The 19,340-nt window shown below is 41.0% G+C and overlaps 1 protein-coding gene across 11 annotated transcripts in view; it reads right to left on the minus strand.

Annotated features, from left to right (window-relative positions):
• Positions 1-6,418: 6,418 nt before the first annotated feature.
• RBMS1 (RNA binding motif single stranded interacting protein 1) overlaps positions 6,419-19,340 on the minus strand; it is a 216,541-nt gene continuing 203,619 nt past the window's right edge. For 6 of the 11 annotated variants that reach the window (XM_085001220.1, XM_085001219.1, XM_085001218.1 and 3 more), the window contains 7 exons: positions 19,236-19,329; positions 16,733-16,780; positions 15,790-15,840; positions 12,533-12,643; positions 11,517-11,597; positions 10,148-10,232; positions 6,419-9,094 (listed from right to left, as the gene is read on the minus strand). In XM_085001220.1, coding sequence (XP_084857346.1) covers positions 10,155-10,232; positions 11,517-11,597; positions 12,533-12,643; positions 15,790-15,840; positions 16,733-16,780; positions 19,236-19,329 — 463 coding nt within the window. In that variant the 3' untranslated portion in view covers positions 6,419-9,094; positions 10,148-10,154. The remainder of the gene's footprint in view (positions 9,095-10,147; positions 10,233-11,516; positions 11,598-12,532; positions 12,644-15,789; positions 15,841-16,732; positions 16,781-19,235; positions 19,330-19,340) is intronic. The other 5 variants (XM_085001221.1, XM_021075055.2, XM_005671872.4 and 2 more) reach the window with 1 other exon arrangement.

Here is a 19,340-nt window from a genome sequence, read left to right on the forward strand (position 1 = left end):
TCAAGGGTCCTTTGATGAAAAAATAGAGAAGCATTATTAATTTTGAGAGTATTTGGATAGCTGCAGTATTAGGTAATGGAAAGCACCATGATCCTACTTTCCAGAGGAGTGGACAGCAGCCCAAACCAGGGGTCCAGTGACTCGCCTGTGAGCTGCTGTCCGGTGGAATGGAAAAAACTGGACAGGGCCTGAGGCATCACTTTGAAGTGCTCAGTCAACTGCAGATGACCTGGGGCTTGCCCTGCTTTTGCCTTTGAGGGGCTGAATGTGGAAGTGAAAAGAGCACCTGGAATGTTTGTACTGTTGCCTGAAAGATTTTTGTCCTTCAGAAGCAGAGCAAGGGGCTTGGTGAGAGGAATGAGGTATGCTATGCTGCATAAGAACATTTGAGAAGACTTAACGGAGAATGTCCACTAAGAGTCCACAGCCTTCCAGCAGTGGGTTAAGGATTGGGAGCCTTCACTGCAACAGCATGGGTCAAAAAAAGAAGAAAGAAAAAAAAAAGAGGCTAATAGCCTTCCAGAATCACTTTTATGAAGTGGTGCTTTGGTATACTGTCTTTAGCTTTCATTGAGGGGCCCTACCTGAAACTTCCTTGGGAAAGCGCAATCGTATTCACAGAGGAAGGTGGTGGAAGACATGACCCAGTGCTTCCTGCAGGAGTCACTATCTAATTGTGGTAAATCTGTCTTTTCGCAGAAGATCTGGTAGTCCTGACCCTAAGAGCCATAGATGTGTGTACTTTTCTCCCTTTTCACCTTGGCTGCCAGGAAACTCAAAATCAGTGATGTTCAACTATAAGGATGATGGAGGCCCTCTGGTTTGCAGAGCTACAGTCTGCGCTTTCCTGAGCTCTCTTCATTGTTAACCTCCCAAGCCCTGAATTTTACATTTGTGTTACTGTGTTTCCTGTAAGCTGCTTCAAATGTTTGTAAAAATAAAGGTTTGTAAAAAGAGACAGACAGAAGAATCATTGGGAAGAGTGACAGTTGAGAGAATAGTAAATGTTCTCTATAAAACTGAACTAAACATTAGGAAGAAAATCATGCATATAAACAAGAACAGACATTCCTTCAGTATTTCTTAAGAGAAAATAAGAGGCCAGGAGGCCAGGAATAATATTCATGGTCTTGGGCATATGTCAAAGCAATATGTGTAACAAAGTGTGTATGATGGGATTCCTGACTAGACGTCTGTGAAGAAAGAAATAAGTTCTCAGGAGTTCGCATTGTGGCTCAGAAGAAGCGAATCCGACTACTATCCATGAGGATGTGGGTTCAATCCCTGGCCTTGATCAGTGAGTCGGGGATCTGGTACTGCCATGAGCTGTGCTGTAGGTCGCAGACGTGACTCAGATCTGGTGTTGCTGGGGCTGTGGCATACGTAGGCCAGTAACTGTAGCTCTGATTCGACCTGCAGCCTGGGAACTTCCATATGCCACACATTTGGCCCTAAAAAGAAAAAAAAAAAGGAAAGTAGTGAGTTCCCAATGAAGGGGGCAGAAAACTACACAGGTTTGCAAAGTCCAAAATCTGCTGTGTGTGCAGATTTGACCCAGGGTAGGTAAAAGAAGGCAAAATCATGTGATTAGGAAAGTATCCTACATCCTGATTGATTACAATGAAACAAAACAGGACACACTTTCTTGTTACACTTCCCATTATTTTTAGAGCAGGAATAACAAAAGAAGTTAACTCCTTGGATACCGGCAAGGGCAGAGCTCCCAAAGGCTTCATTGTCTGCCTGACAATTTTATCTGTCGGAAGGCAGAAGAACTAGTGAGGAAAACAGCTGCTTTGGAGTGAATTCTTATCAGTAAAAAAGGAACTAATGCCGGGTAATGTGAAAATGACCAGACTCTCTGGAGAGGGTATGTACGTCGTCTTGGCCCCTCCCTGAACCTCCAAAGCTCTTTTCTTAGACCACATTTTTGTTACTTCTCCTTGAAGTACTGTCATTTATACACTGTCCCCCAACAAGAATGTCCCTTGGAGATGGGACCACATCATGTCATCTTTGTGTTTTCTGAAATCTGGTGCACTATCTTTTGAAAATAAAAAATTAATCCAATGTGCTGACCCGGAATATAGCAAGTTGTGTAACTTAAGGACGATTGGACATTTTAAAAACTTCTCGATCCTGATTATAAAATGCTTTCATTGTAGACAACTGGAAAAAGTTGGGAAAGTATAAATGAAAAAATTCAAACTTTCCATAATCCTTTCACCCACAACTAAACACTTTTAAGAACCTCCTCATCTCTTATACTTAAATATTGCTTTCATAATTATGAACATACTGTATCTACAGTGGGCCTAACAGTTTCTGTTCACCTTACATCCTGAGTATTGTTCATGCCATGGAAAATGACTTCATTTAAAAATAGCTACATAAGATTCCACTGCATGTGTTTATCATTGTGACAAAAAAAAAAAAAAAAAAAAAGAGAGAGAGAGAGAGAGAGGGAGGGAGAGAGGGAGAGAGAGAACATAGGGATTTTAACTGACTACAAGCTTTAGGAACTGAGAAGTCAAAAAGGAAACCACTTCATGGAAGGGTAGAGATGAGCAAGAGACAGGGGTTCTGGGTTTTATCCTGAGTTACCTGTGGTGTCTGTGGAGGGTGAGCTGATGAGGAACAGTTCAAGCTACAAGTAATGTTCAACCCAGAGATTTATGGAGCTGGCAGTTTCCCACATTTGAAGGATGATTGATTTGTGTCATTTTAAAAAAAGATTTAAAAAATAAATGGCCATGCAGTAAAAGAGACTTTTTGGGGTCTACATTTCTATGAATTTTAGCACATGTGTAGATTGGTATAACCACCACAATCAGCATTTAGAGTAGTTTCATCACTCCTCCTAAACTCCCCTGTACTATCCCTTTATAGGCACATCTTCCTGTCCCCTTGAACTCCTGGCAGTCACTGATAGGCTCTCTGTCACTGTGCTTTGTCTTTCCAACAACAGCAATGATCAACTTATCCCATGGCTTCTCAGTTGGCAGAACTAAGGCTGATAGTTAGAAATTACAAAATTTTGGAGTTCCCGTCGTGGCTCAGTGGTTAATGAATCTGACTAGGAACCATGGGGTTGTGTGTTTGATCCCTGGCCTTGCTCAGTGGGTTAGGGATCCAGAGTTGCTGTGAGCTGTGGTGTAGGTCACAGACGCAGCTCGGATCTGGCATTGCTGTGGCTCTGGTGTAGGCCGGCGGCTACATTTCCGATTGGACCCCTAGCCTGGCAACCTCCATACGCCATGGGTGCGGCCCTAGAAAAGGCAAAAAGACAAAAAAAAAAAAAAAAAAAAAAAAAAAAGAAATTACAAAATTGCAAATTTGACTCCTTAAACAAGTTTGAGAGCTGCTCTCCAAAGATACAGGTTGTCGAGAGAGGTGGGAAGTGCCCCATCACTGGAAGTATTCAAGCAGAGGAAGTGGCTTCAGGGATATTAGAGGGTAGGAATTACCCACAGTCTTGTTGATAATCCGTATCTTGTGTAAATGAGCAGTGGAATAACCTAGATCGAATCTCGGTCACATTAAAAAAAATAATAGCATTAAAGTTGGTATTTAATCCAAAGCCACCTGTTTTCAATTCTGAGCAGCCCAGAGACCTGCCAGCACGTTTTTGCAGCCTCAAGTCACAAGACTTCCTCCCCTGCCCCCTCCTTCCTTGAGCCTTAAAGGTCACATGTAGGAGTCCCCTGGTGACCAACTGGGTTAAGTATCCGACGTTGTCACTGCTGAAGTTCGGGTCCCTGCTGCAGCATGGGTTCGATGCCCGGCCCAGGAACTTCCACAGGCAGCATTTGCGGCCAAGAAAAAAAAAAAAAAGGTCATTTAAGTTACACTCCAATATGAGCAACAATGCTTTCATGAGGGAGCTGCCAGCATCGGGCAACGTGATTTTCTCTTTGTTAGTTCTTTCAATTAACCCCCAATTCAAGAACCCTGTAATCCCCGACGATGTGTGTCCTGTGTCCGGGGATCCTCAGTTTACATCAGCAGCGCCCCCTCCCAGGCCATCTCTGGTCTGGCGCTCGCAGCTGCAGGTGAAGAGCGACAAAATCTCCCTCTAGTGGCTCAAGTGAGAACACTCCCGAGCCCTGCAAAGACCCAAAGCGTTAGAAGCCAGGACGGACAAAGACTGAGCCACTCCGGGGCACTTCCACCGCGTTGAAATCCCATCGACTGGCCGAGTTCATCCACACGAAGGATGGGCGCAGGGCGTAGCCTCCCAGTCCCGTGGGCATCGCCGCGCCTACCAACGGCCACCTAGCTGGTGGCCCGGGTTGCCCGCGTTCTCAGCCGCCACGAGAGGTGCTGAGCTCATCTCATTGTTATTTGAGGGGAAGAACCTGCTGGGCTTTTCTTTAATCCTGAGGTCCGAGTTCTCTTCACTCCTCACCCACTTGCTATCTTCTGAAGCTTTTTGTGCATGGGGGGATGGGGGTGATGACGACAGGTCTGTGACTTTTACCCCAAGGCAGCTGGATATTTTCCCTTTTGGTTACTCTTGTGGAATGAGGATATCCACGTCAGATCTGAACATTTTTGAGCCCTCCCTCAGGCTGGGAGGTACTGCCTTTCTCCCAGTGAATTTTTAATCAGCTTTTATGGAATTTGAGAGAAGGTGGAATTCAGGTTCGTGGATTTACCCTATGCTACTGCCTGTGAAGGGTGAGAACCCTGGGCTCCCTGTCCACCCCTGCTATTCCTCATCCCTGCCTGTTCAGAGGAGAGGGAGCCTGCTTTCCTGCGAGCTGCTGCCAGCTTTCTCCCTCCCTTCCCAGGAAAGAATTCCTCCCAGATGCTCGGACCCAGGCCACCTCCGACCAAGAGGGAGTCCTGGCTCCTAACCACTGGAGGAGCCACAGCTTTTCAGTAAGGTGGCGTCAATCCCCAAATGCCCCACAGATCCTCTGTGAGGGACAGCTCTGTTTTAGCCATCAGCACTTGGTTGGCTCAGTCCTGCTGCAGATAGAAAAGGTGCTCTGAAAAAATGGTATCAGTTTGTGTAAAGACTGCCACTGGATGTCCCAGGACTCCAATGACATAAAACATCTTAAAATATGAGAACAAAAATAATGTTAACAAAACTTAAGGTGCCCAACGTATTTCTTTCCTGCCTCTTGGTTGGTGGTCATGGGCGAAAGAGCCTGGGAACAAGTGAGGCAGGGGCAGATCATGAGGCCACAAAGCTTACATTCTTAGCGGCCTGCGTGGATCTCAATGAGGCCATGCTTTGCTCCGGCCCCAACTCCTTTCTCTCTGAAGCTCTGGTTATCATCAGAGGACCCCGTTTCTTTTCTCAAAGAGCCAGTGGGCAGCAGGGCTCTCCCGGCTCTGGCAAGTCATGTACTCTAAACCCCAGGTATCTAATTCACATCGCCCATCGAGAGCCCTGGCAAGTCATGTACTCTAAACCCCAGGTATCTAATTCACATCGCCCATCGTCCACACTGTAGGGCAGGCATTGTAGAAATGGAGGCTATGAGTATTTTTCTTGCCCACTCCTTTCACCAGGAAAGAATCACTGGGCAGCAGAAACAGAATCTTGTAAGACGCTAAAACATTTCATTCACTTTGGGTAAAAGGAGTTAATCTCTTGTACTAAGAGCCTTCGCTAAAGCATGTCAGTGTGGAAGAGAGCTGCTGTTCCTCCCCATGAGTGTGGCGCTGGAGCCTCCTACTGGGGATGGCCAAATGAAGTCACTATAGGAGGCCTGGGTCAGCGAGGCACAGATAAGTTCCTCCTGAAATCCTAACCTGTGAGCCTGCTTACCAGAGATGGGACACTTTCTGCCCCCTTGCTGGGAAATGACAGTGCCACAGTTCAAAAGGTAGCAGCAATAAGGACAGAGGAAGGAGAGGGGTCTGGCTCACTGGTCCTTAAGAACAGACCAAAGATGGACTTTATTGAGAAGAAATATGGTGGCTGCCCCTGTACACGAACTGAAAGTAGTAAAAAGAAGGTCTGGGAAGGTTTTTCCAATTCTTTTAAAGGAAATATACCTTGGAGTTCCTGTCGTGGTGCAGCAGAAATGAATCTGACTAGGAACCATGAGGTTGCAGGTTCGATTCCTGGCCTCGCTCAGTGGGTTAAGGATCCGGTGTTGCCGTGAGCTGAGGTGTAGGTTGCAGACACAGCTCGGATCCTGCGTTGCTGTGGCTGTGGCTCCAATTAGACCCCTAGCCTGGGAACCTCCATGTGCCACAGGTGCAGCCCTAAAAGGCACACACACACACAAAATAAATACATAAAAAAATAAAGGACATGTACCTTGAGTACATATTGAATCTGACATAATTTTCAACTCACTTTGAAACCAATCCACTGAGGTGAAGGGAGAGATCAGAAATGAAATTAAATTCTGATATACATGTATTCTAACCAGAAAGAAATTGACAGGAAAAATAAAATTTCAGATGTTTTTTATTCAAAGGTTCTCAAAAGAAATAAAACAGAAAAAGCTAACAATCTGATCAAATGTACAGTTCAAAAATGTCTTTTGGCGTTTAACAACAAGTCCTAGGAAAGAAAACTACAGAGTTATCTTGAACCGGACAAATAAGTTACCACTGGCAAGTTTGTGGCACTAGTAAAACAAAAATAAAAAATTAACTCTCTTGATCATATAGATATCTCTATGAAAATCTTTTTTTCAATCTGTACAAAAGGTCTTTCTTCATAAATTAATTTTTTTTTATAATTTAATGGCTGTCTACTATGTGATGTTTAACTGATTTTTTTTTTCTTTTTTCTTTTTTTTTTTTTTTTTATGTACAGAGGTTATGTTTCCCAAATCTTACCCAGACGAGTATGGCACTTAGTTCAGACATTTCTAGCAGCAGATTTCTCCTCCCCTCGAGCTATCAAATTTCTGTCTTAACTAATGCAAAAATATCAAGTAGTGAGAGACCCAGGTTTATAATGTACTAGGTCCAAGGAGAGTGCTGCGTTCAGTCTGGACTTTCACAAAGCAGTAATATTCCAGGGAGCATAGAACCAATAATACCACAACTTTAAAAAAAGGAAACAAAAACAAAAACAAAAACACATTTCTCTTATGACTATGGAATTTTCACTAGAATCTACACTTCTCAGAGCAGCAAGGACTTTTGAAACTATGAAATGTCACTGACATCTATAATCAAATATAAGCATAAATTTTAAGAACTAAAAAATACTCGAAAGAAATAACGGCTTCGCCCTAGCTCCTGAGCTAGGGAGGATTTGGTCTGTGGAAACAGGGAGGGCCAGCAACCTGTCCCAGCACAAAATAAAATAGACTCTGAGGTAGATAACTGATCACACACAGTTGACCAGACAAGTACACAGTTTTGGAAGACAACTGAATTTATCATTGCTTTTCAAACGTATGCAATTGTCTTAAGAAAAGAGCTGTAATAACAGTGAATTATCTTCAATGTTCCAAAGTAGAAATAACTGTGTTATTTATGAATCAGGAATTTCATAGTTTCAAAATTGGTTTTTCTTTACACTTAACACTTGTAGTGATGATGTAAAGTGTGGCACTGCTTGGATCCAAATCTTCCTTCATGCTTTTTTTGTTTGTGTGTGTCCATACATCAATTAAAATTATAAAACCTAAATGCAAAGGTACAAAAAAGGCACATTCTTCTAACCGCAAACTGGTCCGGCAAAAATAAAGAGCACAGAAGATGTGATGCTGAGACAAGTTGGAGCTACTGGTTACTGGCTCTTCGGTCTTTGGTGAAGTTACCTTTAAAAGTGCCAAGTAATTTTTATTTCGCAAATTTACATAATAGAGAGAGCTAGTAGCCAATCGTTTGCTTCTATTCATATCTCAGCTTATGTTTGAAGATAAATCCTTACTTTTAGCTTTTGCCATTTAGTTGCATTAGCAATCTTTTTTTTTTTTTTTTTTTTTTTTCAGTTTGCCAGATCTCAGGCGTCATTCTCATTCTAAAGCACTATCATTAGTATAAAGGAAGGACAAAACAGTCGGTGATTCCCCTCCCCTGCCCCCCACCCCAGCCCCAACGCTACCTACACTAAATCTAGAACATCAAGTTAGGTTTTTTTTTTTCCTGAAAAAAGGCAAAAAAGACTTTACATTGCATCATACAGCAGATATCCTAAATCAGTCAAACTATCAGAGGAAACTGTTGGCATACAGCCTTACAAACAATTTACCTATTAAAAGTTCCCCAGTCAGAAAATGTGTTTCACACAAAACATTTTTCCCTTCTTGCATTTCACTACCTTACACATTTATGTGAAAAATCATTAAAAACACCTACTACATATTTTAAAAAGCCAAAATTTCAGCAACTTTTATTGACTACCTTTTAAAAGCCCTATGCTGCTGTTTTACAAGGCATAATAGACCAGCCCATTTGGTCAAAGCATTCTACATCATTAGTTTGAACTAACTTTTACTGAAACAGCTACAGCATCAAAAGAGTTAAGGCAAATTGGAATTCATAGAAAAGGATAAGACACTTCACACTACGTTGAAAGGAAAAAAAAAAAAAAAAAAATTAACCGGAAAGCTAAGAAAAGAGACACCGACGGCAACACGGAATTACAGCAACACTCGCACTGCAAGCACAGAACACCATGGGTGAAGTCGGACTATTTAAACATCAGAAAGCCCATTTCATACAGCTGAAAAAAACACGAATGAAACACAAAATGAACAAAACCACAAAAATCCGGTCATGCACGGGGTAAGTCTTCATGGTCTGTGTGCATACCCAGAAAATTGAAGTTTTTTCTTTTCTTTTTTTTTGCGTCATAACATTTGATAAAAATCTTTTGTTTTGTTTTTCTTTTTTTTTGTTGTTTTTTTGGTTTTTTTTTGTTTTTTGTTTTTTACTAAAATAAACCTGTTCAGGGGAACAGCTACTAGATGAATTTAAGGGTTTTATGCACCTTATAGAACTTATAGCAAAAATAGTTTTAGTTGATTTCATTATAAATAACGTTTTCAAGAACCTGTGCAAAACTGTCAATAATTTCCTAAAGCACAATTGATCAGAAAAATCCATGATTGTTCAGCCTTCATACCCTTCTTCATGTAAGAACAAACACCCTTCTGTACACCTGGAAGAGAAAAATAAAAAAACAAATGTTTCTGTACATTTGGCATAACATGCCACACAGCTTTGTCATCTCTTTCTTTTACTTTTTCTTTTTTTTTGCTTTTTAGGGCCATACCTGCGGCATATGGAGATTCCCAGGCTAGGGGTTGAATCAGAGCTATAGCTGCTGGCCTATGCCACAGCCACAGCAACTCCGAATCTGAGTCACGTCTGTGGCCAACACCACAGCTCATGGCAACGCTGGTTCCTTTAACCCACTGAGAGAGGCCAGGGATTGAACCTGCATCCTCAGGATATTAGTTGGGCTTGTTACCACTGCACAATGGGAACTTCCATCTCTTTCTTCTTTTAAAGATATTCATGTTTGAGAAAGGCTGTGCTCATCACTGGTGGTGGGCCAGTAAATGCAAACTCTGAAACTGAGGGTCCCTTTCCACGCCCTGAGTCCACCTTTTCAAATCTGAGACCTGCCAATTGCTCTGTCACCAGAGCAATTCAGAAACCCAGGTGTTCTAAGTTCCACACAGCTATTTTACTGCAATCTGCATGGCAGAGTGACAAGTTTCAAGGTTTGTAGTCTAAGCTGGAAAAGCAATCTCTCAACCTAAGGACAGTCACATCAGATTCATGGCTAACATATTGCTAGTCTTGTAATGCTAGATTAAGCTAAATCTTATGCTGTATTTCCTTCAGTTTAAGAGCATTAAAATAATATACATGTATTATTTATGTATAAATGTATCGGAGGACAAATTTGATATCTGGTGTTCTCTGTTATGTTACCAATTTTTGGAGGGGTAGGGAGGAAGAGAGAGTAAATACACATTTGACATCAGTATAAGGTACTGTTCTTTGTGGAGAGAATACTTAATCTAAAAATTCACAGAATCACTGATTTTACCATTTCAGTAACATTGGATTCCCTGGCCATGATTAAACCAGTGTGACCAAACCTGAGTCGGTCTAAGTACCAATATTTGATAAAAGAATCATCGACTTCCCTTGACTTGAGCCCTACAGTGATGGCTCAGTGATGGACACCTTTCCTTCGTACCTCACAGTTACTTATTGGGTTGAAAGGTATATGGAGAATGGTCGTTAGACGTCTCTACAGCCACCTGCTGCTGACCACTCGCCTCCTACAAGGCAGAACAGATGAGACACGTGAGCAGTGAAAACTCCAATCTCTATCTAGGTCTGACCGAGTCCCACATCTTAAAAACAAGCCCTCCTTAAAAGTGATGTTCTTAATGTAATACGGAGCTTTCAAGGTTAATTATTTCCCTAAGGAATTAAAACATCTGACAGACCCAAAGAACCTTTCCCCAACTTTTATGAGTTGTCTCTTTATATTGAGCTACAATTCATCAAACAAGTCTCTTATCCCTTGGGACCAGATGTGCCTTGGAATTCAGTACTTTCAGATTTTAGAATCTGAAATATGGTAAGCACATGTTGTATATCAGAGACTACACTCAGTTCGGTCTGGGGCTATACCTCATAAACACATTAACAAGTCTATGCTGAAAGGTATGGATACACAGAGTAAGTGGGCAAAGATTTTGTCTTGCATCAGTTCAGGTTGGGTTTTGCCACAGGTAGGCTTTTTGCTAAAGTCGTCACAAGGGAAATGTTTCTTTTCAGATTTGTTTGTTTTGGCATTGCAGATAAGGGACTGTGACTGTGGTTGTCAATAACTGCACAGATTTAAATCACTGAGAAGCAAACAAAACAAAACAAACCTCCCCTTCCCCCTAAATCTAGCCACAGTCCTAGTCCTTCTGGAATTGGAACCTATCGGGGGTGGGGATGGGATCTGCCTACCAGGTGGGACTGATTGGGTTAATTAATTTCCTTGGAATTTCAAGGATGCTTTGCAGGAAAATACTGTGCTTTCTGTCCAACTTGAATTCAAGTCAGATTTTTCCCTATCAATATCATACCAGTATCTTCCATTGTAAGAACTAAGAGTTATTTAGCTATACTAACAGCCTCTAGAAAAACAGGTATGGTTTGTTCCTCATCCTTGTGACTGTGTTTTGTAACTTCAGTTTTTTCAAGTATCTTAATTATAATTCACTTCTTTTTGTGATTATTATTATGGATATAATCTTTGGTACTGGGACTGCAACTTCAGCCTTATCTTAACTTTCCTGTGAGAATCGTTTTATAGGACAAAAAACAGAGACCTCAAGAGGTATGAAATGTGCTAAAAGCTTAGAAAAAACATTCCTGGGGGTTGTGGATTACACTAATTTGTAAGCAGAGAATTGTATCTCACAGTTGAAAACAACTCTAGGTGTGAGCTCCCTCTAAACTCAATTCACATTTTTGACTTTTGATGGAGTCGTCTTTGAGTTCTAATCTAACCCATTTCTGAAACTACTCATTCCCAGAATGGCCACCGGACGGTCTGTACCAACCTCCACAGGAACCGCTGCCGTCTGCACATGTGTGTACTGTGGCAAATAGGCCCCTTGCATAGCGGACGTGGCGGGCATGTACTGGAAGGAAGAATAGGGTCAGGATGGGCAATGACAAGTCCTGGGTAAAGATCACGACAGTTTCTCATGCTCAATTATTCAACATCTCTAATGTACTCTTGTGTTGTAGACGATCTCTCTCTCAAAGGACCGTACTATTTTCCAGCAGCCCCCCTCTACCAGTGTCTAACATGGTTTCCATAGGTGGAGACCCAAGAAGTAAGTGACTGTTTATAGCTTTAACAGGTCGCTGAAAAAGACGAAACAGACCCTTGCTTTCCAGATGCTGACAATCATCTTCATCCAAGGTAGGAGAGACTTCTCACTGGCTCTGTGTGGCTCTGGTTTAGCCTTTAACAAGCTGCTGCTGCTGCTTGTGACCATAAACCAGGAAAACACAGCGGTTTGCTCTTTTAAGCCACCATAGATATGCTCTTAATTAAAAGCCTTTGGCCATCTTACCATCTAAATGCTACATACATCAACCCTGGAAGTTAATCTGATATCAGGTAAACCCCAATACCCAACTGAATCCTTGGACTTGGGGAAAATTAGTCAATACTAAGATGGTGATTCAGTGCCCCTGAAATCCATATGGGAAGAAGTAAGTGAGGAAAAAATCCCCTGCCTTTATGACCATGTATCACCTTTATCTTTTGGTTCAGGAGACCAGGTCTGCCAGTGTGAATGAATGATCCTAGTTATTAGAGCTAGAAGTAGTCTTCTATGGCTGCTATATTCTGATAAAGAAGAGAAAGATACCCAGAGGACAGGCTTTTAGTTCATCAATTAATCAAGAAATATCTGGGTATTTGCTATGTGGAAGGCTATTTGCAGGTGAGAGGGGATCAGACTCATCTTTGACATCACAGAGCCTTTAACTGATAAGGAAGACACGGGCTGCATTCATTTACCCTCCTCTGTTTGCTGAGACACGATATTAATTTGCCACCTACTGTTCCGGTGCTGCCTAGTGACAGATGACTCATCTGCTGGGCCAGCGGGCTGATCATAGATGCGGGCTGTAGTGACATGGTGTGCTCCATCGAGGGAGTTAACACGGCACCCTGGGGAGTCGGAGAGAGAGCAAGTGAAACAAACTGCGGGATGGAGTGAGGATTCTGGAACCACCTTTTTCAAAGGAAATACCTTTGTCTGCTGAGGAATGTGAAGCAAAAAGAACCTCCCCTTCAATCGGCAAATGATACTGTAAATGATTTCTTAAAAATGTTCTGCTGCATTGTGCTTCCTGAGACTTTTTAAAGGACACTCACTTCACAGAAATCCCTGTATCAAACACCTTTTCCTTTCCTTTCGCTTACTGTAAAGTCAGAGTCCACAGGAGGAGCTGGGACAGGAACTGCAAACGACTTGTAGCCAGGGTTACAAAAGGCTTAATTTTTTAAAAGTAACTGACAGTTAATGTTTTCTGCAGTCACAAAACAATAAACTATATTGAATATCATAAAATATAGTGTTTCACTTAAAAATGTTAAAAAAATCAATAGTCATCTGACTCAAGGTCAGGCGGTTAGGATCAAGATCACATTCTTCATTCACTCAGTGCTTCTCAGAACATGCAACAAAAATTTGGTGCCTGAGGAGTGAGGACACAGGGTCAGAGATGATTAACAACCCAATTTCGGAATCTTTGATTTTACTTGAAAACATTCCAGTCTTTAAAATAACCCAGGCTGGGAATCCCGTCATGGCTCAGTGGTTAAGGAATCCAACTAGGAACCATGGGGTTGTGGGTTTGATCCCTGGCCTCGCTCAGTGGGTTAAGGATCTGGCGTTGCTGTGAGCTGTGGTGTAGGTTGCAGATGCGGCTTGGATCTCACGTTGCTGTGGCTCTGGAAAAGGCCGGCAGCTATAGCTCCGGTTAGACCCCTAGCCTGCGAACCTCCGTATGCTGCAGGTGCGGCCCTAGAAAAGACCAAAAAAAAAAAAAAAAAAAGACCAAAAAAAAAAAATAAATAAATAAAATAACCCAGACTGTCTCTAAAACACGGCTATAAGAACTATCAGGGTAACACTGCCTGGATTCTGACCTCTGCATGTTTTTACAGAGTTGCAACCAGGGTACATAAACTATTTCCTGTCCGGGGTTTTGCGTCTAACTTAATATTTCATTATAAATATTTACCTAACTTGCTGCCTTGTTGTCATTGGTATCCTTTTTAATGATGATTTAATGGTACATTGTATATGAAATTTAATTCATTCTATTTCTGGATTTTTGCATTCTGATTTATCCTGTTATAATATTCTTATGGATTATAGCATCCCTCTCACTTTTGCAATCACCCAATTACTTAAAAATGCAATTATTCTGATACACCCTACAAATCAGACTTTTGGTACTGCTGTATCTGACTCATCTCCTAAATACACTGTTATTTGTTGATAATTAGATACACAATTGAGGGCAAAGACTGGTGTGCTGGCACTTTACTTGTCGTAGGCAGTCTAAATCCGGGTGGTCAAAAGGAATAAACCCTCAGGTAGAAGCCTTGTGCACACACCACTACAGTCTCGAGGCTGTTAAACTGAGATGTGCTGCCTCTGTAACTGCCCACCTGCTGTCCCAGCCAAAGAATATAGATTCATGTCAGAAATAAGTACTAATACATTTCATAAGATATTTTTTCCTCTCAAAAATTTAAAGTGCACCGTCAAAAAGTATGTGGTAACATGGAAAGGATTCAGAAGCCCAGAATATGCAGGAGTTTCCTCTTCCTTTTTCTCATTCATCTGTAGGAGCTGCTGTACTAGGAAGCCCTTAAATGAAAAGCGAGCTGACTTCCTGCACTTCAAAATATGGTGCCATAGAGTGCCTGGGACGCAGACTGCCATTGGTGTGTTTGTGTCTCTTCATGGGTATAAATCTGTATATATGTGTAGGTATGTGTGGGTTGTGGGAGCATGTGTGCATATATGTATGTGTGAGTAAATTTATGTGCACATGTACAGGTATCCAGACACACAACACACATATATCATCAGAGAGCTCTTCTCCTGTGTTATCCATGTTTTATTTGCTTCTTCAAAGCATCTCAGCAACTACCTGTTCAGAACGTGTTCCTGGACCATTTCACATGCCTGATCTAACACTGAATAGTGTCTCTCTATAGTTGTCCTGAGAGAAATTCCTATCTCATTTCAAGACCAAGAATAGTGTGCTTTTCCTAAGCAACCTATCTGTTTTTATGAGTACTGTGAACTCCGTTGCTTATCAGGATTCTCATTTTGCACTGGTTACCAGAAAGCTTATGGCCAAATTTGTGGCCACCTCATGGCAAGCATCTAGATCATTGTGTTGGGCTTTCTTAGCCTTTGTTCTCCATCTTTATTTTTCAACTTTTTAAACCTGTATTTTAATTTAACCAACTGGATTTTATGTGTCTTTGAAAAATACATTAAATATCCTATCAAATAAGGTGAAGAGTAACTCAATAAAAAAATGTAATATACACAAAAGTACAACAAATGCTTGAGCCACTAAAGAAATTACCTTTGTTATTTACCAACGAAGGTATTACTACTTTAGTATTTTTAATTTCCATGGAGAGGTTAAGTAACACTGATGAAAAACTCTAGCTCAATTTTGAATTCTTTACATTTGCATTAAACAATATAAACAAGGAGAGTTTTTTCATGGAAGGTACAGTTAAAAATTTTAGCAATTTAAAAAAACTTCAGGAGTTCCCATTGTGGCTCAGCAGAAACAAATCCAACTAATATCCATGAGGATGTGGGTTCAATCCTTGGCCCTGTTCTGTGGGTTAAGGATCCAGCATTGCTGCAAGCTGTGGTGTAGGCTGCAGATGCGACTTGGATCTAGTGTTGCTGTGGCTGCAGTGTAGGCCGGCAGCTGTTAACTCCAATTTGACCCCTAGCCTGGGAACTTCCATATGCTACACCTGCGGCCCTAAAAAAGAAAAAAAAAAACCTTCAAAATTAAAAAAAAAATTAAAAATTCAATTGAACAATCACCTACATTGAAGTGCTCATAGACTGCAAATTTAATTTAATGTTAACTATCACTTTAAGACAAGGTGTGTCTAAGTTTTCTAATGAACCTGTACATTTCATGCTTAAAATGTCCCAAATCTTACACCAATTCGGACAAATGGTTTTAATCCAGAGAATGGTCTTTAACATATCCATAGCTTACTTGCAAACCACAAAGCCATTAAGATGAAAAACTTACGGGGTGCTGGAGGATATATGGTTGAGGTTGCATCCAAGAAGGACTTTGCACCTGGAAAAAGGGAGGATTTTGGAAGAAACATTGATTTCCATTGGAACACTTCCTATTTCTCTAGATCTCTTTTAATTATGTTAAAGTCTACAGAAGGCAAATAAGGAAACAGTACTATCAATGATTAAAAAGATTAAGGCAGTTAGTGTTCTCGACAAACTGGTCACTCTGAATAGGATGAAATGATTATTTAAAACCAAGTTCCATTTGCCCACTCAGGAAGTATTTACTGAGTATCAAGTACCAAAGAGAAAAAAGGCAAATAAGACATGCCCCCCCCCCGCAAGAAATTTACCGCCTAAGCAAGGGATAAACAAGTAAACAACTTGCTAATGCAAAGTGTGACAATCAAGGTATAAATGTCAGTGCTTTAGGAATAGAGAGGAATGAGAATTAATTCCAGCACATCTTATTAGAAACTAATCTTTAATGTCTGTGCTTATTTAAAAAGAAGAACCACATTCAATCCCTTATCAAAACCCCGGACATTAAATTTCAGATATCTTGACTAGTGGTCAACGATTTCTAGTTAGTGTGAAAACAGAAAAATCTGAAATCCAGATTTAGGAAATGAAACTAGTAACTAGATCCTGACAATGACAGTCAAAAGGGCATCTGTACAGCAGACCCTCTGGATTGAGAAATATGACACGAGAGTCAAGTTCTGTGGCGAGAATGAAAGCACGTGCAGTCTCTGCCACTCCGGGGAAGGAATACGGGTCCGTTTCTTGATGCTCAGAGCTTTCCTGAGACTATGTGATTTCACAGTAAGTTTCAGTTCCTAATTCTTAAGAACAAACCCCTCCTGTGTCTCATCCCCTACGGTTAACTTCAGAGGTTCTACAGAGAGGATACGGGGAGGAGTCAGGGGGAAGAACGTATTGTGATTTACCTTGATAGCAGAGCCCCGATACTTGCTTTCTCTGGTTTCCTTTGCCACCTAAGGCAGACCAAAGTTAAGTGCTTCTGCCTTGTTAACATTTCAGTTATCTGGACTGCAGCCTTTCCCCATTGGGATACTGGTGGTTTCTTGCAGATGCCAATTTCTCAAATCCAATTATATAAGCATATGGTGGTTTAGTGGAGAAAGGCCCACTCCAACATGAGTGCAAGACCTTCACTGAATGAATCACGGGGAGGCAAGCAGCTCCCTGGAGACCCTAATTTGGGCCAGATGCACCCGTTTTTGGTATGCTTCAGTGGTCCTAATAATCTAACAGCTTATAGCATTACGGGGTTAGGGAGCCATGACATCTAATCCAATTTTCTTTCTCAAGCAGCAAATCAACTGCTGTCAATTTCTATTCCTCAATCTTCCCTAACTATAAAATGGGAATAATAATCTATGGCCTGTAAATTCTCTATCAGTGGTTCTTCACCCACTTTTGGATTTTGAATCTCTTTGAAAACCCAATGAGGGAAACAGACATCTCCCTTGCCCCTCTGAACTAATGGCATGTATATGAGTGTCATTTTGCAAACAATTTAAGAGAATCACAAGACTACTTAAACCTCATTGGCTGACCCCAATGGGTCCCTTAACTTATGGGGCTAAGAATCACTCTGAAAGGTTACAGCACTGAATTCCAGGCAACTGGAATGAAATTTCACACGTATCTTAGAGAAACAGATTGCCCAGGTGAAGAAATCAGGACTTTGTAATGAAATGTTAGGTAGATCAAATCTATTAACACTAGTGGTCTCCTAATTTATTTATTTTTTTAATTCTGTGAAATAGTTCTGTGGCCCAAATGCTCACTGCTTTTATAGTAAAGAGAGAAAAAAGAGGTGGTAAGGAGATGCATTGATAGCTTTAAATATCTACAGAAGCAAACATTTAAATTAATCTGCACGATCTTTCATTTGCCTGAGAATAAGCTTACTTGTTCCTATTTTTAGTGATACACGTAAAGAGGTTTCCACGTTCAGACAGTTAAGAAAGGAGACTACCTTTCAATATCACACATAGGAACCGTTAATTAGGGAAAATGCACCAGAGCAGATCTCACTGAATCTTAATACAGGCAAGGAGAACAAAGAAATCTCAAGTTCAAAATCACTAAAGAGGCATTAAATGAGTGAGTGCTATGCCCAGTAGATTGAAGAACCAGAATAAGGAACTTAACGATCAAGACAGCTAAAAGAAAATGAGTGACGACTCAGAGAAAGGAAATGAAAAGAGCCTAGAAGCTGAGGGAGGCTGTGAATGCTACTTTGACTACCCGGGTTTTAGTGAGTTTAATCACCTTCTCTTTGTTGCCCAAAAGCTACTTTTATGCTTTTAGACAGAGCCGCCTTTATGACAGTGCTTGTGTTGACCGATCCATTATTTTAAAAAAGCAGAATGGATATACTCTTATCAGCCAGCTAATCCTGAATGTAAAGGATATTAGTAATCATAGATAACATTTACTGAAGACTAATGATAAACTAGGTACTGTGCTGAGCTCTTCATGGAGATAATCTCATTCAGTTCTTATAATAAGCCTATGAGATAGAAACCATTATTATCCCCATTTTAAAGATGAGGAAGCTGAGGCTTATAGAAGTGAAATAACAGTTATTAGATACTGTCATCCCCTATCTCTCAGGGTGACAATATCTAATTCAATTGTCTTAAAAACAAGAATACGCACTAGTTAGGCACACTGGATCTTAATTGTCAGCAAACGCATATTCCCATGTCTGTCACTAAACTCTGCTATTTAACATGTTCTTGTTTGGGCCTGTGAGTGAGAGGCACTCTTGATATGGGAGGAAAAATATATGCGCACTATGGGTTCATGGAGAATAGGAGCTACCCTACAATAAAACCAGATCAATATTATAACAGGTGCTTTGGGAGATTTGGGTTCTAAGCTGGGGGTTTAAGGTAAACACCTCTTTACAAAACAACCTAAATAGGGAGTCACCTCCCTTCTTTTTGGCCTCAAATTTCATGGCATTGCTCATTTCATGCCACTTAAGAGAGACATATCTTTACTTACCAGCCTGTTTACTTGCCCTTTGTCAGTTCCTGCTGACAAGGTAACAAAGGCAAGGGTGCACACCTATTCTGTACTTTTCCTAACAGCAGTTTGGGTTTCAGTTTTGGGGACACATAGTGTCCAGAAGCAGGGCCTGTTGTGAAGGATGGATTAGGGTTTGTCCCAATCCTAAAATGCTATGATTTCAAACATTGACAACAGACAGCCATTTCCCCTTGTTGTACATTCTTAAACATAAATCACGCTGTCAAATAAAAAGCAGCTTGTTCGAAATTGGGTATCCAAGCTGTGTAACATTTGACTTAAAATTTCATTATAAATGTCCATGATTTTAAGACACCTACAAATAGAGCAGCAATCTATGGTTGGCAAGTTGCCATACTCTTGATGAATCCTAGAGGTACAAACCTGGTAGGCAGATACAGGAGATGCGATATAGGGTGTAATGGAAGTCTGAGTGATCATTCGGTTTGTAGCAATACTGTATGGTGAAGGATAAAATCTAGAACAAAC

The sequence above is a fragment of the Sus scrofa genome, chromosome 15, assembly GCF_054392235.1.
Source record: "Sus scrofa isolate SSC_HxYL_T2T_F1_AM1 chromosome 15, Sscrofa_HxYL_maternal_Yorkshire_Landrace_v2.0, whole genome shotgun sequence".
Taxonomy (NCBI): Eukaryota; Metazoa; Chordata; class Mammalia; order Artiodactyla; family Suidae; genus Sus; species Sus scrofa.